We start from the raw sequence: 24,233 nt of genomic DNA on the forward strand, positions 1-24,233 counted from the left end.
ATACTGTTTTATAATGTTTTTAATTTCTCAGAAAATTATCATTGGAGATGATAAACTTGTAGCACTGATTTCATATGAACTATTTGATTACAACCATGCCAAAATAATCTTTGATTAACAGGGATGGAAATTTGGATTTCTCAGAAGATTTTGAATCAGAAAATTTGAATCTGCAAAACTTTCTTATTGAAATGACTATGATTTAAATTAGCCCATTCAATTTCAGTTTTCATAATCTGCAAAAATATTTGAGTTACATTATTTGATGTAAAAATATTATTATTAGCTTATTTCACTGAGTTTGACAGTTACAGCCCGAGAAATGAAAAGTTTTAATATGGGAAGAAAACATATTTTTTATTGAAACTAAGGTTGGGGAAAAGGCAGTAAAACAGAATGCAATAAATTTACCTGAAGTGGAAAGTCACCCTACTTGTATCTTTCTGGACCATAGCATTATCTCTTTTAATTATTTCTTGATGACTTTTTGAAATAGATTTAAAAGGATTTTTTAGTTTGCAAAACACTCATTTGTAAGTGTGCTTGTAGGGTGGTAGCTGAGTCTGTGTATTTGTTAGGGTTTTAGAAGATAGTTCTGGATTTTATATAGGATAGGGTCCTTATGTTCCCTTACACAAAATGGGCATATTGTTCTTTAAGTGTAATTTGGCATATGGAAGTCATATTGTTATCTCTCTGGATAAAAACGTTAGGCTCCAGAAGAAACTCGGCACTGAAGGAAGACAACTGAATATAGTTAAATGAAGATGCCTTGCAAGTATAGTAAGAAATCACTACTGTGTTCTCTGCAGGTTGCTTATTTGTAATAGTTTTATTTCATCATTTGTTTTTTTCTGCTTCATTTTCTAGATATAATTTTCCTATTGGTTAAGTTGAATATATTTGAAAGGAGAATCTGGAAATCTTCTGTAAAAAAATATTTTTAATCAAAGTGCTCTTTGCTGAAAAGTAGCGGAAGGACATAAAATAACTTTTCTACTACCTTGTAGGCTAAGATGGGCTTTCGAGAAGGTGAAGGTCTTGGCAAATATGGCCAGGGAAGGCAAGAGATTGTGGAAGCCTCCCAACAAAAAGGAAGGCGTGGATTGGGACTCATTCTGAAAGGATTTGATGGAGAGATGAACATCAATTGGCAAGATGAGCCAGAGGTAATGACATTTCCCTTAAATCTCCTTCTGATATCCTGTTCTCAGAATATCCTATTGTGAAGAGATCTGATAGATATTTTCCTTTGTGCTACTGACTCAGTTAAGTTCATTATAAAAATCCTCATTTGAGGATTTACTATCTGAAATCAGACACTGATTTCTATTCTTGGATGAGAAGAATGTTTCGATACCTATAATAAGAGTAAGAAATCTGATTCTCTCCGAGCACTCTAGTAAAAATTGGAATGAGGTTGGTTTTCTGATCTATGGGTGAACGCTGAGCCAGATTTATTATACTTATAGGCTCTCTTTTGAAATCATCTTTCTCTTGTCCACAGGCTAGTGCTTATGAGCAAGCGGACTGGTGCCCAGAATGTACCACAGAAATTCCAGATGCTGAAGAAATGAAGGATTGGATGACGATAGGAAAGGTATTCAGATTGCACAACAGAGGAAATAATCACTGCCAAATCTTTATTACTGATGTTTACAGAAAAACAAAGCAAAAATATTGTAGCTAAAGAGATCTATAATCAGAAGTAATAAAAAAGTTCTAAGAAAGAGAAAATATGTTAATGTATTATGAAGATTGTTAAGCAGGGTCTGAAAAATTGTTAGAACACTTATACACAGAAACTAAAATAGTTGTTTTTGTTCCATGATTTTTTTTAAACTACTGAAAGATCAGTCAGGAGATAAAGAAATGTAATTGAACTGCTGAAAAGCATAGCCCTGGAAATAAAAAAGTGAAAAATAAATGGATAATTTTTATTAATGATCAATGACAATATAGCATGAATATAAATTTCTTTACTTGCTTAGGTAAACAAACAAACAAAAAATTACATGCTGAATTGGGTAAGAGTGAAAACGTGCTAGTTAAAAATCAGAAAGGTGGCCAAGTATGCTTAAAGATATGGAAAATTATAAATATAATATTATAATATTATAATATATTATAATATATTATATTATATTATAATAATATAATATAATAATAAATACAATATAATAATAAATATTATATTATATAATATAATTTTATTAAATAAAATTGAAACTATGAAAGTATATTAAAATAATAAATTTAAGAACTTTAAATATAAGTAGAATATCTTGATCTTTGCAACCTTTAAATACAATTACTGGTGAGACCTACACTTCACATTTTTAGTACCTGATTTTAATGAAATCCTATTTAAATGAATTTCCACTGAGGGCACCCCCCTCCCCCCCCAATATTTTAATTCTGTTCTTTCAGGATATCATACATGGTTCCATTTTTATTTTTACATTTAGCTCATGTTTGCCAAGTCAACTTTGTAGCCATAGGACTGAGCATCCATAAAGCCTGGAAAGCAATTATATTTCTTTAATGTTATTTTATGAAAGTACCTGTAAACAGAATTGTTTTATTTTCTTATGTGCCAAAGAAGCGTCGTGGATATTTTTTGTGGCTGGGATACATATTCATGCTTTGTGCTTGGGAGACCCTTCTCAGCCCGTACTTCCTATGAAATAAGCAGCTTGATGCACTTGAGTGGATGGCTGGCTGCCCTTGTTTGTCAGTTTCAAATTATATAATAGTGCCTCTTCACTCCTCTGATTTTGGTATTTGTGAAAGCTTGAATAACGTGACAAGCTGTTTCAATAGAGCAATAGGAAATCACATTTGCTCCAGTGATATTCTCATTTTGTAGAATGCCATTTGTCTGTCTGGCATAGACCATTGCTCTTCAATATTTACATGTTCTAAAAGGTGGCAGTGTAGCTCAGAATGTAAGTAATAGCAGAGAGATGAATAGTTTTTTCCCCTCCATTGGATTTTGGCATATTGTTAAATGATGTGCTGACTACTGCTGAGATAATATATTCTTAGGGGAGTTTATATAAGCTTGCTTTCTCCATGTTGCTCAGACTGAAAATATGCCATGCTTGCGACTTAACACTGAATGGATCTGTTCATGTACTGAAAAATACAGTTAAGGTAGACTCCTTATTTCCATATCTGAAAGTACCATATTTCCTATTATTAAAAAAATGATGACGATGAAGATGATAATGAAACATTGTATGAAAATTATATGCTGCCCAACTCCCAAGAGTCTTGGAGATGTAGATATAGACTGTCTCTGAGTTTTTTCTATAAGATAGAACAATTGGTTTGAATTTGAACACTATGCATTGAACTTGGTATAAAATGAATATTTTGTTAGCCTTGTGTATGTTAGATGAATCTCAATTGCATGGAAAGTCTTACTAAATTGTCCCTGTTGCTCTCAGAATTCTGTGGAGTAGAATTTCGAGACCATATCAGGGAAGGGGCTTTGAAGGGGGAAATAAGGAATGCTTCTATTCCAGTTCAGCTGCTATAAGTCATTCTATAGTTGTGAAATACTAATAGGATATGAAAATTTAAAAGTATACTTTAAGAGTCAGCTTCATACAAGGGCATTTTCAGTTAGCAAAGATAATTTTACAGATTCCCTTCTCCCTGACCCACAAAGCTTTATTTCTTTTTGTATCCATTTATATGTGATAAGCAAACATTTGGGCTCCCCATGATGGTTTTTATAGTAAGACTGTTTATGTAGATTAAGCATCTCTTTCTGATCAGGTGCTCCAAAATCGGGAACACTGTGGCCAATGCACTGGTGGTGATGAGTTTGTGAAACTACATCAGGGTGAGGCAGGGCTTCCTTTTCTCCTGCTGAATGGCTGAACATTTCTTATTTGCAAGCACTCCAAACGCCCCAGTGTTTAAAATGTGTACATTGTCTTAATGGGGTTTACATTGTTTGTAAATTGTTTTTCCTTCGCTGTTTTGGTTCAGTCTTAAATTTTGTTAACAATACCATATCTTTAAAAAAAGGTGATGATCTTGTTAAGACGGTGTAATGATTCAGATGGAAAATGATGATTCATGCAAGTTGCACCAGTTAGCAACTTATTATAAAAAGGGGGTCTCTTCTCCTGGGCTTAGGCTGATGCTGCCAGCAATCCTGGGAAGAGAAACATTTGATATAAAGAGGTACCATCAAATACAATGTGTAGGTCCTCCACGATTCTGGATCACATTTTCTTCTTTTGAGTTGGGAGCGTTATACAGTCTTGGACTTAAAGCAAATGCAGTACACATGTTGATTCATTTCCTCCACATTTTGTTTTATAGAAGAAACTGGTGATTGATGATGAAACGGAATTCTGTGGAAAAGAACTCATACACAGCATGCTCCAATGCAAGGTGAATTTTATCTCCTGGAACCACAACAGGCCTGTCAGTAGAAGGAGAAATACCAGTGCAGTGCAAAGGCAGAACAATCTGAGGGTTGACGGTTTTGAAACATTTAGAATAGAGTAGCTTCCAGTAACATGGAGGCTTAAGTAGCTTCCCTATTTGTTTTTTCCTCCCCCTTCCCTACTGAGTGTTAATAGTCAGAGGGAACTTTGGATGAGTTGCTGCAGATAAACAATCTTAAGCTTGTGTATGTTTCAGTGTAGTTTCCCCCTTGAAAATGCAGTAATTATGCCCAACAAACAGAATACAAGAATAGTCTTATCCTCTTTGAATGAAGCTACTTTGACTTCTATAGAAGAATGCATTCGGTCAATGAAATCTCTTGAGGATGACGCTCTGATAATATTTAAGTGGGTGGCCCTAAGAAAGAGTTTGATGTTACGTGTTTGTGAAATTGCAATCTATGTGCAATATTATTGAGTCCAATTATGGAAAAAATGAATGCAAACCACCAGGTTTTAGGTGAAGCAATGATATTGTCTGATACTCATTTGATATTCACTTGATATTCCTCCTTTTGTGGTGGAGGCCAGTTCCCCATTTATTTTCAGAAGCTTCAGATTGACTCCTTGCCTTGACATCAGAGACTTACAGGGATCCTGCACTGAACAAGAACCCACATTCGAAAGAATGGGAGAAAAAGCACAATAGTGGGTCTCTTAGAGCATGGGTCCTCAATGTGGGCTGTAGTGGGCCGCAGCCCGTTCAGAACCGGGCCATATGAGTGAAGCTCCATTTGTGCAAGCGTAAATGGAGCTGCATGCGCACGTGCCTACCGCTTGCATGGAACCATTCCCTCCCATCTCCCATGCTGGGCCACCAAGCCGGAAAGGTTGGGGACCGCTGTCCTAGAGAGGATGGAAGCAAGGAAAAGAGAACCTTAGTCAAGCCATTGAATAGTAGTTGAGTTCTTGCCCAGCAAACAAATATCTGACTCAGAAGAACTTGAATGTCCTTTCCTACGTTCTGTGGATAGTATGTAGGAAGCTAACAAAATGTTTCTCAGATTGCTTGTGATATAGGCTGGTTATTGGGGCTTACCCCTAGACAAGAGAGCCATTGTGGAAAATTGTGCTGTCCAATGGGGAAGTGTGAATTGATGCATCTGATGATTGCTCCAGGCACAGATCTATTATCCAGAAACTGATTTCCTCTTTATGAAATTCTGGTCATTCGGTGAGAAGACCATTCCTAATAATTCCGGCTACAATAAGCTGTGCTCTAGAATATACTCTTAACAAATCTGAATTGAGGCATACCATTCCAGTTAGCATTTGGCCTTCTGTCCCACCAATGAGAATTGGACATAGGAATATTTCAACTCATACAACTCCTCCTTCTCTATCCCATGGGTGCAATGATTGGGTAGAGTTTCCCTTTAGAAAATATTTGCAGGGTAACATATTTTTCTTGCATTATTTTAATAAATATTACAAAACGGAAAGATTCTTATCAGATAATTTTGCCAGGCCAGAGCTTCAGCTGCCAGGATGAAAGTTGGTTATGGATATGGTCCTTTCGTCCATCCAGGAAAAAGGAATATATTGCTTTTTCACATCCTCAAGTAGCAAGTCTCCTGTATGTGAGAGGAGAAGCGGAATGTTACACTTAGCCATAAATTCCTGTTCTCTAATTATGAAAGGCTGTGCTTAGTTTCACTTGTAAAGAATTTTAATTCAGGAAGAGAGGGATAGGCTTGCAATCATGCCTATAATCTTACCTGAGGGATTCCCCAGGTTTCAGACCAGAGTCACTGGAAAAGTAGTTTGGTTAGAAGGATATGTGAGGCTTCTAGCTGATATTCTACTTTGGGGCGGGGGGAGGGAGGGATTTGCTTCCTGGTAATTTTCATATGAGATAGCCTTATTAATTTACAGAAGGCAGAAATCCACATGCAAATGTATTTTTTTTCATCAGAATTTTCCCTGGCACGCAAATGCACATTCCAGGTCTTCTCAATTGCAGTCGTAAGTCGAACACTATTTCAGATGTAGTGCAGGACATGCAAAAGCAGATTTCCCCAATCTTGTGTCTTCTAAGCATGTTGGACAACAGATAGTCCTTGACTTACAACTATTCATTTAGTGACTGAAGTTACAACGGTGCCGAAAAAAGTGACTTCAGATGGGTTTTAACACTTACGGCCATCACAGTATCCCCACAGTGTAATGTGATCAAAATTCAGACACAAGCAAAGTCAGTGAGGAAGGCAGATTCACTTAACGACTGTTTTGAACTTAACTACAGGTCCTCGACTTGCAAGAGTTCAGTTAGTGACTGTTCAAAGTTATAACAGCACCTGAAAAAGGGACTTGTGACCATTTTGGACTAGAAGACCTCCAAGGTCCCTTCAACTCTGCTATTGTATTGTATTGTATTACCAGTAACTCCATTCCTGTTTTTTCATCTCATTTTCTTCATCTGGTCTGCATATACACTATTTTCATGCCCTGATCTTCTCCTGGTTGCCAGCTATATACCCAAAGCACACCTCTAGTGTATGCTTAACTCCAGTTCCTCAGAAAGCCCTGTGCATAGTGGTATGGTATGTCCCCAGACCACTGGTGGCCAAGTGCTCTGGAACTGGACCATGAAAATTTGCTTCCGGTCCTATTTCTCCATATCGACTCCATGCAGTCTGACTGACAAAATATAACAAAGAGAACCGAATGCTCTATGATCACCTGATGCATCTAGCAGTTGTGATTGCTAATATGGCCATCTGCTTAGAGGTAATTTGGTGTCCCACTGCCCGTTGGGCCCTCTAGGCACATTGCCATATTAGCATTCGCAACTGCTAGCTGCATCAAGTAATAGTAGAGCAGGGATATCACTCAGATGTTATCATGTGGAAACTTGCAGAGACCACTGAAGTACCATTTATAGTAAAGTTTCCCAAACTGCTGCTGACCCAGAATGTGGGATTCCAGGATGTATCCGGTACCAGGCAGACTGGCCATCTTTCCCCACACCACTACTATGATTGCACAATAAATTTTGTCCCCAGAGCAGCTATCCCAAATATTATCTATATGTACTTTCTGAGCTAGAGCTAGTGGATGTCTGTGAATCCATTGAGAAAAATGTGCAGAGCAGGATTATCTGTCACGTTACCTCCCCAGCAGAGGTCTCTGTCCTATTTTTGAAGAATAAATTTGCAAGGGAGAGCTTCATCTTTGTAATGACTATACCTAAATCACATAACTCTGTGCCACCAACTTTCTCTTCTGCTGATCTTGGATCTCCTACAATAATTATTCTCTGCCATTGTCATCACCATACTGGAGCTTCATGGAGTGTACTGTGATCTAGATCAAGAAAGGGGATTATCATCTTGCAGACCTGTTTTAGCCATTTCAAATACTTGGTCATGCCATTCATACTCTGTAAATCCTGATGGTCTTCCAGCTTTTCATGAAGTCTTCAGTTAGCGATTATTTGCCTGGACAACATCTTGATCTACTCCAGGGCACCACAGGAATATATGTCAAATTTATCCTGCAGTGTCTCCAAAAGTATTGTCTGTACTCCAAGCTGGAAAGTGCACATTTGATCTCGTCAAGACAGAACTCCTTGGCTATTTCATTTTCACCTGAAAGCCTGGGCATAGATCTATCAAGGTTCAAGTAAACCAAGTAACAATGTAACAACGTTCTCAAGTGTAGAAGATGATGTGTAGTGGTTCCTAGATATTGCAAACTTCTCTTACAAGTTTATTTCTGCTTTCTCGCATATCATTACTTCCTTCTCTGGTCCACTGTAAAACAAAGAGCCATTCCAATGAAGTTTTCCAATAATTGGAGATGTTTGTATCCGTAGTCCTTCAGCACCCAGACCCCAGGATAAAGATAGTATAAAGCGCTATCTTTATAGTGCCTGCCCCTAACATTGCTCTTGTAGGGCACAACACCAAATGAATCACCTCTCCTGCAGATGTAATCAGTGACACCATATTGGAAGAGCTGCTCACTCTCAAGGGTGCTTTCAAGGTTTGGAAGCAACATCTGAAGGCACACTATGTCCAGTACATATATGACCCAACCACTAGAACCTGGAGCAACTGTGCACAGCCTGTCAACCCAGTTATTGCCAGGTTTGATGGTCTGTCTTATTCCCATGCTTCCAACTTTGGGATCTATGTGTCCCAGCCCCATGCAAACGGGAAGATGCCTTGTCCAGGCTCTCAGATGATGGAGCAGATGCCCTTCACGGCCACAATCTTGCAGCTAGAAAACTTTGCATCCACCTTCTTGACAGCACATATTTGAAACCTGCAGGAAGAAACCATTTCACCCAGGATCAGCTTTAGCCCACCAGTGCAACCTGGACCGATCCAAAATACTGTACCTCTATTTGAGCCTGAGGATGGCTTCTTGCATTATTATGATCACCTTTATTTGCCTTTGGGGGAATTACAAGAGGAAATGCTACAGATTTTGGATTTATAAGACCCTAGGGCAGGGGTGTCCAAACTTGGGAACTTTAAGACTTGTGGACTTCAACTCCCAGAATTCCCTAGCCAGCCGGCTGGGGAATTCTGGGAGTTGAAGTCCACAAGTCTTAAAAGTTCCCAAGTTTGGACACCCCTGCCCTAGGCATAATCATCCAGGATATTTGGCATTTGTGTACCAAGATTGAGGTGTACGTGTAACTACCTGCCATTTTGTAGCCCTCCATTGTCATTCTCTGAAAGTTGATGCGATCCGGCTATGGAAGAAAAACCTTCTTTGAGGTTGCATATGAAAATTGGCAGCATGATAACATTGGGCCATTTTTGTTCCTGGCACTCTCCTCACTAGCAGGCATCCCCTTCCATGCCAGACCCTGTCTTTCATAGCTCCCCCCTCCCCAGCCCTCGTTTTCCTTGCCTACTTGTGTACCCTCTTTGGGCTCTGCTCTTTTATTCTGTTATTGTAGCCAATCCCAATGAAAGTATTTTTAGCAATTCTCTGGAGTTGAATTTTTTGGCCTTGTCTACTTAATGAAGCTTACAGTCTAAAGAACGAAATGAATGGTCCATTGCTAATTGTTCCCCCTAATTGGGTTCTGTAAAGTCCCAAGTATGGAACAGCAAAATGTTCTGTTTAGGTGCCCTTCCCTGTTTAGATTAGATTTTCTAATTTCCTTTTGCAGACTGTTTTTGATGTGCTGGACGGAGAGGAGATGCGCCGAGCTCGTACAAGATCCAATCCCTATGAGATGATCCGCGGAGCCTTCTTCCTAAACAGGTCAGTGAATAGACTACACATTGCGACATATCTGGTCAGTTAAGGGCAAACTCTTAACAAGTGCCCATCTTACACTTACAGAGCTGCAATGAAGATGGCAAACATAGATTATGTCTTCGACTACATGTTTACAAACCCAAAGGATTCCAGTGGGGTGAGGGTTTTCATTTATTTGTGTATCTCTGGTGCCTTCTGTGAATGGGAACAGTGAGTAGGAAAATCCTTAGAGCTTTATTGAAATGGTAGTTGATTAAGCACCTCAGAAGCTAAGCAATTTGACAGATTGATATCAGCAACTATTTACTTGGGAGATTGATTCAGTTGTGGTGATTGAATTTTTATCCTTTCTGTTTGCAGAAACCACTAATTAAAGAGAGTTCTGCTGAATTGCTATATTTTGCTGATGTATGTGCTGGCCCTGGTGGTTTCTCAGAATATGTCCTCTGGAGGAAGAAGTGGCATGCAAAAGGTTTTGGGATGACCTTAAAAGGACCAAACGATTTCAAATTGGAGGATTTCTATGCTGCATCTAGTGAGCTTTTTGAGCCTTACTATGGTAAGCACACACAATTGTTTCCATTAAAAAAAACCATCCTCAGTGGATGCATGGTTTTCTGCAAGAACATTAATTATATAAGAATAGGAAAAACCGGCAGTATTGGGATAAGAAAAATGCCTTTCCTTTTACTAAACATCCTTCTACTTTCCTGCTGAAAGTTAGGTAATTGTTTTTTTAAAAACAGGAGGTGTTTTTAAAAAAAATGTTTCCTTGGTAAGTATAGTATTAATATATGTGATTAAAAATCAAAATCCTTGTTTTCCCACTTAGGTGAAGGGGGTGTTGAGGGAGATGGCGACATCACTCGTCCTGAGAACATATCTGCCTTTCAGCAGTTTGTGCTGGACAACACAGATCAGAAGGGGGTGCATTTCTTAATGGCCGATGGGGTACGTTTTTTCTCTATGGGTGTTATCTGCAGCTTACCTTTCATAGCATGCAGTGACATGCAGTCAAATTAAGAAAATAATCATAATACTAGCTTTCCTTTGCAGCTGCTTCATGGATCATTCTGTTTTATCTTGGAACTGGATTAATGAACTTGTGGAAATGAAATATATAAATACAAATATATGTATTTGTGTTACAACCCCTGGTATGCCCAAATACACACACACACACACACACACACACACACGTTTACTGAATGACACCAAATTATATGTTATAGGTGTCCTTGAGAAACTTAAACTTTGATGTAACTATATAGCTGACCTTGTTGAATGTAGATACTGAGCCTCTATTTACAGTTAATAAAACATATTTTTATGTCCTAAGTGGAGCAAAGCTCTTCGAGAGTTTTTTTGGCCAAGAGAAGGACATTTTGTGAAAGATCTGAGATGTAGTTGACAAATTTTATCTAGCTGCTATAATTATAAAATACCTTTGAATTGAACTTGATTCCTGGGATTATATGGACTTAATTATGCAGAGTCAATCTATCCCAGAGAGATATGCCTTTATTTAATAACGTAGCAAACCTGGGAGTCAAGAGCCTGTGAAACTCAATGAAAGGTTAATTGTCATTTTCCCATTAATTTCCAAGTTCCAAAGGGCTCTCTAGAGGGAATAGGAATCTGAACTCCATCCTTTTCCTTTCCATAAATGCCTCATGTGTACAAGACCTGAGTGCTGTTGCCCTCTGTGAGAATAACCTTGGCCATTGAGCTAGACCAGAGGTTGGCAACCTTAAACACTCAAAGAGCCACAAAGGTCCTAACCGGAAGCTCCTCATTCAATTCTGGAGCCAACCGGTTCCCTCACCATAGAGTCTCCTCTTAGCGTGGCATCCTTTTTCCTCTACCTGTCCTAACCGAAAGACCTATCAATTGTGGAAGTGACCAGAAAACCCTCTCCTTGCCATAGAGTCTCCTCCTGGCACACTGTGCTTCCCCCCGCCCCCTCAAAAAAACGGAAGCTCCTCTTAAACTTTTGGCGCCGACCGGGGACAGAGAGCCACAGCAGAGGGATGAAAGAGCCACATACGGCTCCAGAGCCGCGGGTTGCTGACTCCCGAGCTAGACATTATTGAAAACTGATAGCAGAGGTTCCTTAAAAACTATTATAAAATAACCCCCAATCTACATACGGACAGCAACTCCCAGAATGTTCAGCAAGTATTGTGATAGTATTATACAGAAAAATTAGATGAAAGGAAGAATATGATCCTTTATGAGCAACTGGGCTTTGCAAAAAAGCAAAGCCCCCTCTGTGGGTTGCAGGCAGCATGAAAAACCACACACCACGTGGTCTGCGGAAAAAGCCTTTCTCCGTGGAACTGTCCCTGGTGCCCAAAAGGTTGGGGACCATTGCTTTAGACAGATGATGCCTCTCAGTCTATAACCAGATAGAAGATACTTCGCTTCTGCTTTTGCTTTCTCTTCTGTTCTCTCCCTCCACCCCAAATATCTCAGTTGTAATTTGGTGCTATAATAAATGAAGGGAGCAGAAAAGCAACAAGCATATTCCACTGTGGTTGGTGTTAGTAAGAGATAGATGAGAAAGTGGCAGCAATATTTTGCTCAATTGGCCAAGGTGAAACTTGGCACTCCCGAGAAGGACAAATTAGTTCTGAGGGTGGATTGGTTGGAAGATAGTGCTAAAAAACTTGAAGACCCATTATTTTTTAATTATATAGATGGTGATATTAAACAATTATACATTTAACTTTGTGTGTTTCAGGGCTTCTCAGTAGAAGGGCAGGAAAACATCCAAGAGATCTTAAGCAAACAGCTGACACTTTGTCAATTCCTCACAGGACTCTCTGTTATACGGACAGGTGCTGTCCCATTTTCCCTTACCTCTCTGTATTTTATCCTCCTCTGTGATTTTGATGTTAGATATTCTCCAGTCTATTTTGTCTTTCTCTGTTTATGAAGCTTTTCCCTTGAAGATATTTGGACTATAAGTGACAAGGTGCTCCAGTTTGGGCTCTTTTTGTTTTTTGTTTATTTATTTATTTTTTGTCATTGGGAATTGCTGTTTCTAAAATGCATTTAGATATATGTAGCAGGACAATAGAGACCTTTATAGTAATAGTGTTACATGGATAAATTGTGGTGTGTCCATAACTACTTATGCCACGGCAAGCTGGACCATTTCTCGCTTCTGAATGTGATCAAGGGTAGCCCCATGTAGAGTGCATTGCAGTAATCCAAATGAGAGCTGAATAAGATATGCCTGAACAGGGTTGCATGAAACCAGAAAGGGCGCAATTGGAATAAGATGGATTTGTGCAATCCTGGCCATGACTATCACTAGATCATCAAGATCTTCACAGTTTAGTTTTTCAAGATGTCTGTGGGTAAGGCTTTACTGCTATGATAAATTATGTAGCAGATGGTTATCTAATAAAGCCTGGGACACAATGAGAAAGCATACAGTTGGTTCTTTGAGGAGCATAAACTCATTAAGGAGCTACAGCCAAAGCATCCTGTCTTGCTTTCATTTAGGTTTCAGAAAGATAAACTCAATTTCTTGATGGAAATATAGAATATAAAATAGTATGTGTTTTTCCTTTTAATAGTTTTTTTTCCCCCTCCAGGAGGACACTTTCTCTGCAAAACCTTTGACTTATTCACACCATTCAGTATTGGCCTTGTGTATTTGTTGTATTGCTGCTTTGAACGTGTATCAATCTTCAAACCTGTGACAAGCCGTCCTGCCAATTCGGAAAGGTGAGAAGTGAGAAATGTGAAGGCAATTAATCTGCTTGAATGAGGAAACAAGTGATAAAATATTTGATGTAGTTGCAATCTTGACAGGTGTTTTATGTCTGGTTTTGGCTGTTAATTTTCCATTCTTGGAATCAGAGAAAGCACTATACAAGACAGTTGGGGAGGGGGGGGGTGAGGGGCAAGGGGCACTGGATAAGATTTTTTAAAATTTGCCACCAGATTATGTTTGATCTTTTTGTTTTGCTTTTTTAACATATATATTAGTAATCATTTAGGAAATGTTTGAATTAGCTACAATAACTTAACATTGGTGACATATTAAAATATAAATGGAACAAAGCTACTATAATCTACAATTAATCAGAGCTCACTGTTCATGCAGTTTCTTTTCTGTCACTTGCAAATAGTTTGGAAAAATAGCAACTTCAGGGAAAGCATTAGACAATTCTGGATCCATTGTCTTTCAAAAACTCTAGACTACAGGAAATATTGTACCATTCTAATTGCATGATCTATGTTTCTTCACAAGCATATATACATGAGTTTCCCTTAGAAGCTAGCAAAAGGTATTAGTCATTGTGTAAAAAACTCAAACCCACAAAAAATTAGGAAAAAAGTATTTTGTGTCTCTACAGGTATGTGATAGGCCGTGGTTTAAAAACTGGAATTGAAGAAGTGAGAGACTACCTTTTCACAGTGAACATGAAAATCAACCAGCTACGTAACTCCGACCAAGACGTTAATCTTGTTGTTCCTTTGGAAGTAATCAGAGGCGATCATGATTTCTATGACTACATGATCCACTCAAATAAAAGGTGAGTTAATACATTGAGAGGAAAAAAAAAACTATCTGCAGGAAAAAAATAAAGGATTTGCCTTTGCACTCTTTTTGCTAGTGATTTTACCAAGTTATTTTTACTATCTGAAAATTATCAGTTACTTCCCTGAATATCTTTTTAAATTTAATAGTTTACATAAGAACATATTTTATAAGATACTTTTTTTTTCTTTTTTCATCCATGTGTTTATTGTTAAAATACTGAAATGCAGCGAGGAAAAAAAGCAAATAATAAAATGCAAAGAAAGTTAGAAAAGAAATATGATATGAAGAAGACTATGTCTGAATTTTAAAACATAGTGAAAAAAGATAAACACTTTTTAATTACATATTTTCCCATCCCCTTCTATTTTTAACGCTAACTGCTGGATTAAATAGTAGAACTTTACACCAAACATTAGTAGATGCTAGCTTCTATTGAAGCCCTGAAAACCATATTTCAGGTATCCAGATCTGCTTTGCTTTGTGACATATTCTACATAAGGGAGTCTTCCTGCTTGAATTAATTAAACTCCTATTGTGAATATGCTCCCAATTGCAGCATTTTCTTCAATTTGAAAGAAATGCTTCAAACACCCCTCTGCACTCATGAGAATAGACACTTTTTAAATAGTCTTCTGTAGCCAAGTCTTCTTTTCATGCTTCTGTGACAGCCCAAAGAGAGGTTCCGCTTTAATGAATAACAGAGAGGTGCTACTATTTTGGTGCCTAAAGCATTGGTTTCAAATCTTTGGAGGGGTAGACATCTCTGTTGTGCAAATGAAACAAAAGGTTAAAAAGGTATGATATTTATGTAGTTACTTACCAAGCACATCTGAATGACATTAAAGTAGCCAAATGTTTTGAAGACTCCTAATGTTTGGAAATTGCAAGTTAAAAAATTTGACCCACCCATTTAAAATGTGCAGTAATATTATAGATAAGCGATCCAGTAATCACTGAATTTCACCCAGTGAAAAATATCATGAGCAAAACATGTAAATGAAATACTCTTCAATTTCTAACAATATCAGTGCAATGCGATTCGTTAAAATGTGGTACAAATCTACATGTTTTGTTTTTGTTCTGCCTCTTATTTTTTAATCCATATTTTGATTCATAAGCCTTTCATTTAACAAGTTCCTCTGAATGCTCTAGAATAGACCTGTTTCTCTTGCAGATTCTGTGCTGTTCAGATTAAAGCCCTGGCCAAAATTCATGCCTTTGTTCAAGACACGTAAGTAGATTTGATATTTTCAAAGTATTCTACAAAACTATACTTAAGGATTTTACTGGAATTTAATGTGTAGATTCTTTGAGATGTATAGTTAGTCTCATGAATGTAATCTTCATTTGTAGTGGTAAGGTACAAATTTAGCCGTGATATGATTACAGTGAGACTGATTTAGAGTAAATTTAGTAGGATTTTATTGTCTTTCAAGTCACTGGGCCCTACCTAGTGTGTTGTCACTAAATTTGTCCTATTGATTTTCCTTCGGTAGAAGCAGTGTTTTTTATGGCCCAAATCTGTAATATGGTAGGTTGGCTTTTTCTTATTTGAGCTACTATAGATTGAGTTTTTTTTTCAAAAGCAAGAAATGCCATACTAGTAGGGAAACAAAATTATATGTGAGGCAGCATTGGGTTTCAAAAATTACAGGTAGTCCTCAAATTACGATTTTAATGAAGTCAGCCCATCATGGTCGTAAGTCATGATGGTTGTAAAATGTGGCTGTGTTGTCAAGTGTCCGTAGTTCAGTCATGTTACTGTGTGTATGTGTGTGTGTGTCTGCTGGAAGTTTGAATCTGGGTTATAAATAGCCTCAATGCAGGTCTGTTATAACTTAGAGTGGTTGTTAAGCAACCCGTTGTAAGTTGAGGATACCTGTATTGTTTTTTATGTATTATCTATTCAGAAGATCACTCAATTCAAGCAATGTGACTCAGTGACTAGATGAATGGATAGTAATAAATTATCATTGAGTAGATGGGATAAAAAGAGCCTCAAGTATCTTTTTGATGGAAGATTTAGATACTTACATATTCTTTTAGGACTTTGAATGAAGCACGTCAGGCTGATATCCGAAAAGAATGCCTCCGACTTTGGGGGGTAAGTAGGACAAAGAAGCAAAATATTACACCCACCGTATTTTGTGGTTCTCAATTTTCTTAATATAAGAACTAGGTTTCTGCAGTCCGACTAAGAAGCTCATATATTCTCTGTCAGAAAGGATTCTTTTGTCTTTAGAAGGTCAAGAGGTATGCTCAGGAGGACTCTTCAAAACCAGTTGATGTCAATTTTTAATAACATTGAAGGAACAAATTGACCTAGTTTGGCATAATTTATGATTTTGTTAAACTAGTTGTATTGTCTTCTTCATCCATCTGACACAATCCTCCTTAATATGTCTGAAACACAGCTGGAAGTTACTATTTTACAGGTGAAGTCTCATCCTTTTGTGAGTGAGTCTTCTTTTCACTCCTATCACTGCAGAGAAGACTTGGGAACTTAAAATGATAGCATTTCATCTCCGAATTGAAAATCCTATGTCTTCCTCAGATGGCAGCTGACTAGTTTCTGTGAGAGTAAGAGTTCTTTTTTTTATAAAAAGCACAGAATGTGGAGATTGCAATTTCTTGCTCCTGGAGCTCTGGATGGGTTGTCGGCACTCATTGTTGAGGAAGAAAAACTGCTGACTGGCCCAGTTGACTGGAAGGATGAAGGAGAGAGTTGGAATCATATCTCCTTGTTTTTAGAAGAAAGGAAACCAGAATAAAATTGCTATCTAAATTATTCCATGGATATAATCACAAAACTTTTGACATCCTGAATGATGCAGGTGTTATAGTAACAGTGTTGTCACACAATTAAAACATGTAATTATAAGCGAGGAAACATAATACAGTGTTTTCTTGGCTAATTATCCCAAAGTATATATTTTTTAATATTGTTATGATATCTCCAAATAGAGATTGCTAGCTGAGAATTTGCAAGGATCTCTGAAACATTTTAGGTTTATAATCTTTTATATAAGGGTATTTTTTTCAAATATAATAAATATTCGTTGAAATTACAGAGTAGATAATGCAATAGAATTAAATATAGTTTATTGCTAACAATTGAAGGGAACTAATAGTTTCATTGCCGGTTGGTTTCTCTGTGTGGATCTTGGATTTGGGGGATTTTTATTGCAGCATGTTTTATAGGCTAATAATGTATTGTATGAAAAGTATTTCACTGATTTGAAAAGGAACTCTCATTCTCATTCATGTTTAAATGAACTGCCTAATTCTTTTGGATAATTTGCAGGCATGGACAAAGGCCACATGGGTATCTTATTATAGCAGAAAATCCCCACTGGTCTTTGTGTGGGATTCATGAGGAAGGAGGATTGAGAAGATAAAAATATATGTGGAAAAAGAATATTTTGATTCAACAATAGCATCTACAAGAATAAAATTGTCTGATTTTTTTCCTTTATAGTAAAATGCCATGCTTTCCCCCCCCCTACATTTCAGGGAAATGTAGGCAATTTATAATTTTAAACTAACTAAATTTTTAATCTTTCTAGATTCCAGACCAAGCCCGAATTGCTCCATCCTCTTCTGATCCCTTAACCAAATTCTATGAACTAACTCAGGTAAGACCTTTTTTCCCATTTTCTGTGTCGAGATATTCAGATGACATTCATGCCCTGTATGGTGTCATTCATAGAAAGCAAAGATTAAAAAAAATACCTGGCCAGACTCAATGTCAGCTGCTCTTTGGTTTACATTCTTGTAAAGTTGCTGGCTTGAAATGCACTGTGAAAGGCTTTCACTTAGACACTATGTTTAGTGGTTGGTTGAGTCTTTTGTAAAACTATAGGAAAAGGGATATAAAAAGAGGGAACAAGCTTTATGCTAAGATAGGTAGGCTGATAAGCAATTATCGTGTTGATAGCCTCCGAAGGTAGCATATTGTGATATCTCAGTACATAAAGCATAGTAATGTATTTTAATGCCAGTTGTAGAGTTAGCCCTTTACTTCCCTCAACTTAGTCTCTTTCATATACTCTCATTATGCTTGGTCAGCTTGCTCAGTAGACGTGACTGATGAAAGTTACAGATCAGATCTCTGGAGGTCACCATATTGAAATAAATTGTGGAATTCTCTTTCTTCCTGTCTCTTTCAATTTTGCTTTAGGGTACTAATGTAGAGATCTTTAGTTATAAATCAACTCCTCTCAACTCAAAAACTTTGCACAAAATTCGACCCGTGCTGGATTACAGATGCATGGTATCGGGAAATGAGCAGAAGTTCCTTCTGTCATTAGGGGTATGTGATAATTAAACATATTGGTTAATATCAGTAGGTGAAATAGTATATTTTAAGTAACATGGAATTTGTTTAGATTAGGTATATTTTTCTTTCTGGTTGTCCAGGCAGTCGCCAGGAGTCAATACTGACTCAAAGACACAAAACAAACAAAAAGTTACCAAGTTGATAGTTTGACTGGTGGATTTTCCTTGTCATTTTGAAGACAAATGAAAATACCTCTGCTTATTTGATCGACTTTTGGTTATAATAATTAATATTTCTTATGTTATGTCACATTTTTGGGAATAGCTAGAGAGGCTTGTTAAGTAAACTGAATGTTTATTGTCTTCCCTAATAACATCTCTTCCATATCCTTCTTAAAACATCATCCTACTTTGGATGCACATTTCTCTCACCTGTTATACTACAAACTGCTTGAGAGCACATGGTTTCTTTGGTGAACTGCTTCTCCCTCTAATCCGGCTACCTCCTTTTTTGCTTTTATGTAGAAGTCTCAGATATACACTTGGCTTGGTCGCCAATCGGATCGCTGGACCAAACTGGAATTGAAGATAGAACTGCCACGGGATACACTTCTTTGCGTGGAAATTGTTCCTGAGCTGAAAGGAGAGGTCGGTGACCTTCAGAGTTATTTTCTTTCAAAAATGTTTTTGCCCTGTTTCCTTCCCTGAACAGTGCGATGGATGAATAGATAGGGGAGGGAGAGTCCCTAATCAATCTTTCTGCTGGCCCCATTTATAACCACTCTGCAGCTCCCAGTAAATTGTTCCTCAGGATATCTAGCCCTTGATAGAAAAAAAGATTCCTTATGTTTGGCTAGGAGTTTCTCAGCCTCAGCAACTTTAAGATGCACAGACTGCTGGGAACCAAGGGAGCGGAAATCCACGTATCTTAAAAATTACTGAGGGTGAGAAACACTGGGCCGAAAGTAGAGGTGGACTAACTGCGGCCACAGTAGCAAAAAAATAATGACAATGTTTCTGCTGAATGATGTAGGAAAAGACATAAAGCCTGTAGTGTAAACCCTAAAATAAGCATCACATAGTTGAAAAACAGAGGGAGAGAAAAGCTCAGTTATGTGTCTTATCTCTAGGCCAAACAGGTGAGGCAGTTGAAGTGTTGACCCAGTGGCTGGAGGTTGAACAGATTCAGATCGCATACTTCCAAGGCAGAGTGACTTTGCATTTGCAGGCATGATAATTCTAGAGAAATAAGGTCGTTGGCTCTAAGCGTGTCTGCAAATCCAAAGCCACCCCATAAAATAAAACATCAATAAAAGGGAGAAAAAAAACCCCAAGAATATATAAAAGTCAGTCAGAAGATAAAATTTGGACCTCAAGGTTCATAAAAGAGAAGGTAGTGGGGAGAAATTGATAGGGTTATCTTTTGATTTAAAATTGTGCTATTTAATCTCATTGAAATAAACAGTGAGATTGGATGCAAGTAGCAACTGGCTCATACAGCAACTGTTAGCAATTATGACAGTGATGGAAAAATAACTTTACGAATCCTTGCATTTATGAATTTTGCAGGTCTGTAAAGAAAAAAAACAACAACAACCCCAAAGTAAGATTAAGCATTGTTACGATTTCGCTTAATGACTGAATTTCTGATCCCAACTTACTGCAATCTGTTCTGAGTATTTTCCAGCTGAACTAAAGTCTGTCCATCCCTCTGGCTGAAAATCTGATATTGGTCCAAATTGAAACAGACTAAATTTTAGATTCAGCCACCTACAGTTGCTTAAAAAAGTGAGATGTGCAGCATATAAATTTAATAAATAAACCGTGGTCGCTCATGAGGACTACCACTATATGCAGATATGCACGTTCTTTTACAAGGAGTAGCACTTTGAGATGTTCCTAATTTCCTTTCTTTCTAGGGCAAAGCCCAGCGAAAAATCCACGCCATCCACATCCTGGACGCTTTGGTGCTGAATGGCAGTAATGTTAGAGAGCAGCATTTCAATCAGCGGTAAGTAGAGTTTGGATAGACCGTTGCATAAATATTTTTGTGGGATAGTGGTGCTCCTTTTAACTGTTCATCTGCACCGTTCAAGACAGTTCTTCAGATCAATATTAGAAGCAGACCTTTGTGTTTTCTTTTCGTCCACTTTATCAAAGGAGACATGCCTGTAGGAAAGAAGACTAGGCAACAACTAATCACCTTTTCTTCAGAAGAGACCTGAATTATTAAATCCAATCATTTTTTTATGTTTGTTTTGGGAATATCTGCGCAGCAGACACTGCAGGAAAATCTTATATAAGTTCTACTAATTGTCATTTCCAATACTGTACCATGTATAAATTTCTCTTTCTGATTGCAGAATTCATTTGGCAGAAAAGTTTGTGAAAGCTGTCTCTAAACCTAGCCGCCCAGATATGAGCCCCATCAGGTGAAACAAGCCCTCTTGGATTCTTCTTGGCTTTGAGGTTATGAGGATGAAGTATAATGAATAGAGTTTTGACGTGCTCTATTGCCATTGGACAATTACAAAGGGTAGAGGTGGGGTGGCCTGCTGAGAAAGCTTTTTCAGTTCACTTTGGGAGGACTTTTTAACATCGGGAATAAACTGGAAGAGAGACTGAAGACTTGGTCTATATAAATTCCATGGCAAAGTGGAAGGCTAAATGGAGACCACAGCCTGTTCATCACTAAGAGCCGCCTTAGAAGCAGCTCTTAGAAGAGCAGCTTATATCAAGTAAAGCTTTTTAAAGAAAGCGTATTTGGTGTAGTGGTTAAAACATCAGGCTTGAAACTGGGTGAGTTCTAGTCCCACCTTAGACACAAAGCCAGCTGTGTGACCTTGGATGAGTCCATCTCTCCCGACCCCTGGAAGCAGGCAGTGAAAACTACTTCCGAAAAATCTTTGCCAAGGACATTACTTTATAATGCCTTGGTAAGGCCACACTTGGAATACTGCATTCAGTTCTGGTCGCCACGATGTAAAAAAGATGTGGAGACTCTAGAAAGAGTGCAGAGAAGAGCAACAAAGATGATTAGGGGACTGGAGACTAAAACATATGAAGAACGGTTGCAGGAACTGGGTATGTTTAGCTTAAGAGAAAGAAGGACTAGGGGAGACATGATAGCATTATTCCAATATCTCAGAGGTTGCCACAAAGAAGAGGGAGTCAAACTATTCTCCAAAGCACCTGAGGGTAGAACAAGAAGCAATGGGTGGAAACTAATCAAGGAGAGAAGCAACTTAGAACTGAGGAGAAATTTCCTGACAGTGAGAACAATTAATCAGTGGAACAGCTTGCCTCCAGAAGTTGTGAATGCCCCAACACTGGAAGTCTTTAAGAAGATGTTGGATAGCTATTTGTCTGAAACGGTATAGGGTTTCCTGCCTAGGCAGGGGGTTGGACTAGAAGACCTCCAAGGTCCCTTCCAACTCTACTATTGTATTGTATTTATTGTATGTGTCAAGGCATTTGCAGTCTCCACTGACCACAAAGCATCTCCCCCAAAAGCAACCCTAGGTTGTGATTTTTATTTAGCATATACTGTATAATACTTGCTGGAACAGAATTTCAAAAATCCAGTTTTAATTTTCTGTACATGAATAATTCTGCATTTTTCTGTTTAGCAACAATTTATGGCAATTTGTTTCACACTCAGCAGAATGGTTTGACTTTGCTATCTGGAATTACCAACTGAATGGTGTTGTTGCATCCAGAAATGTTTAGATCTATAGACTCAATTCTATAATGATCTCGAGAGTGAAAAAATATTTAAAAAACACGTGCAGTTTACACTTTGTGGTTTACTATATATTGTTTTTTTTAGTCTTTTTCAATCTTTTCTCTTTAATCATGAAGGCTGCAGTTTTTTTCCTTTTTTTGGTGGGGTCATCATATGCTTAAAGGGCAAGATATTACAAATATTCAGCAAAGGTTCCATAGCTTGTTCCCAACTCTGTCTAGAAGAGGGCTATAGGAAGTCTAGAGACAGTTAGAGGTTGGAGCTTACATATCCAGCTTACTGATTTTTTTTCCCCACAGAGTGAAGGAAGTGTACAGGCTAGAGGATATGGAAAAGATCTTTCTGAGGTAAGGATTTTTTAAAAAAACGTAATTTAATTTTCAGATTGAAAACTCAGAATTCTGTTACTATTTGGGAAAGCAGTATTATTAAGGTCTGATTGACCAGCCTGCCAGAATAAAAGAAATCGTATAGAGAGTGTATTGGAAGGAAAATCGTTTATTCCTTGTTGCCAAACCAATAGGGTTAAAAAAACAACCATAGTGTGGTATGATGATATCATTTGCCTAAAACAAGAGTGGAATAAATGCTTATCTATTGGAAAAAATGTCTGTTTTTAAAAAAAATCAGTTTAATCTGTATGCAGTCCAGAGCTGGTATTCAGTAGGTTCTGACCAGTTCTGGAGAACTGGTAGTGGAAATTTTGAGTAGTTCGGAGAACAGGTAAATACCACCTCTGACTGGCCCCGCCCCCATCTATTCTCTGCCTACCGAGTCCCAGCTGATCGGGAGGAAATGGGGATTTTGCAGTAACCTTCCCCTGGAGTGGGGAGGGAATAGAGATTTTCAGTACCCTTCCTCTGCCATGCCCACCAAGCCATGCCCACCAAACCATGCCATGTCACACCCACCAAACCACGCCCACAGAAGCGCTAGTAAAAAAAATTGAATTCCACCACTGATGCAGTCATACCTTGGGCTAAAAAATCATTCATCAACATTCCTCATCACTTTACCTCTTGTAAGCTATGAATTTCTTTTATGGCAGAGATTCATGGAGGAATTTGACCTTGGCTCCTCTCACAGTTTTTATGCTTATTATACTTTATAATATTCTGAGCCCCTCAATACCCTTATTCAAAGCCTTTGCAGGCATTCCCCCAATCTCCGATGAATGTAATGGCCTCAAGGTTCTACTTACCTCTGGAAATGGACGAGAAAGTTATTTCTCCTGTGTGCTGCTTGGAGAGTCCAAGCATGGGTTAAATTAGTCTGGTTGTCCAAGGACTGAGTTCAAATTCTTTGGCCACACCTCCTGTTCCTCAAGGTTAGTTTTTTAATTCAGTCTGGTCCATTCAGGATGAAATTAAGTGAGCTCCAGCTGTTTTGATTTAATTCAGCTTGGACTCTCCAAATTTAGTACAAATTTATTGTTTTAGCTTGTTATTTTCTTTGTGTGTAGTTTTTTTTTGTTTCAATTGGATTGAGCTATGGAGGTGAGAGAGCAAGGAGCGAGCTGTTGGGGTGTGTGTGATTGCCTCCGTACCTTAAGGGCGGAGGTTTGACTAGCTGAGGGGTCGCTGCAGGTGTCTGGCGCTGCGGACAGCTTCCCCTGCTCAGAGTTTTAAAATAGCCAGCTCGGGAGGCTTTTTTTCTCTTTTCAGCTAGCGCGGCTGCGGCCGCCATTTTGGATTCACCCTCCCTCTGCGTGCGGCGGCCAATGGTAAGCCACCGCTTCACGCGCTTTTGTTGGCGACGCCTGTCTGCGTGGCTCGTCTCCTGGAGGATCGCCACTGGTGATGTGTGGGCATTGGGTCACCGGCAGCGGCACTACCACCCACGCTTTTAATTTTTCTTTACGGGCGGCCGTGTTGTTTTGGCCACCATGTGGTCATTCTCCAGATCCTCCACCTCTTCATTGGATATTGCCGCGCAGCCACCACCTTCTGCAGCGGTG

The 24,233-nt window shown here is 38.3% G+C and overlaps 1 protein-coding gene across 4 annotated transcripts in view; it reads left to right on the top strand.

Annotated features, from left to right (window-relative positions):
* Positions 1–24,233, top strand: part of CMTR1 (cap methyltransferase 1) — a 41,984-nt gene that overhangs the window by 7,512 nt on the left and 10,239 nt on the right. For all 4 annotated transcript variants that reach the window (XM_081942157.1, XM_081942155.1, XM_081942156.1 and 1 more), the window contains exons 4-21: positions 1,011–1,169; positions 1,508–1,600; positions 4,342–4,413; positions 9,601–9,695; positions 9,777–9,849; positions 10,053–10,251; positions 10,525–10,643; positions 12,436–12,532; positions 13,298–13,430; positions 14,066–14,245; positions 15,428–15,484; positions 16,300–16,357; positions 17,820–17,888; positions 18,434–18,565; positions 19,057–19,179; positions 20,451–20,542; positions 20,895–20,963; positions 22,576–22,623. In XM_081942157.1, the coding sequence (XP_081798283.1) occupies positions 1,011–1,169; positions 1,508–1,600; positions 4,342–4,413; positions 9,601–9,695; positions 9,777–9,849; positions 10,053–10,251; positions 10,525–10,643; positions 12,436–12,532; positions 13,298–13,430; positions 14,066–14,245; positions 15,428–15,484; positions 16,300–16,357; positions 17,820–17,888; positions 18,434–18,565; positions 19,057–19,179; positions 20,451–20,542; positions 20,895–20,963; positions 22,576–22,623 (1,868 nt within the window). The remainder of the gene's footprint in view (positions 1–1,010; positions 1,170–1,507; positions 1,601–4,341; positions 4,414–9,600; positions 9,696–9,776; positions 9,850–10,052; positions 10,252–10,524; positions 10,644–12,435; positions 12,533–13,297; positions 13,431–14,065; positions 14,246–15,427; positions 15,485–16,299; positions 16,358–17,819; positions 17,889–18,433; positions 18,566–19,056; positions 19,180–20,450; positions 20,543–20,894; positions 20,964–22,575; positions 22,624–24,233) is intronic.

The sequence above is a fragment of the Natrix helvetica genome (genome assembly GCF_964273705.1).
Source record: "Natrix helvetica genome assembly, chromosome: 2".
Lineage (NCBI taxonomy): Eukaryota > Metazoa > Chordata > Lepidosauria > Squamata > Natricidae > Natrix > Natrix helvetica.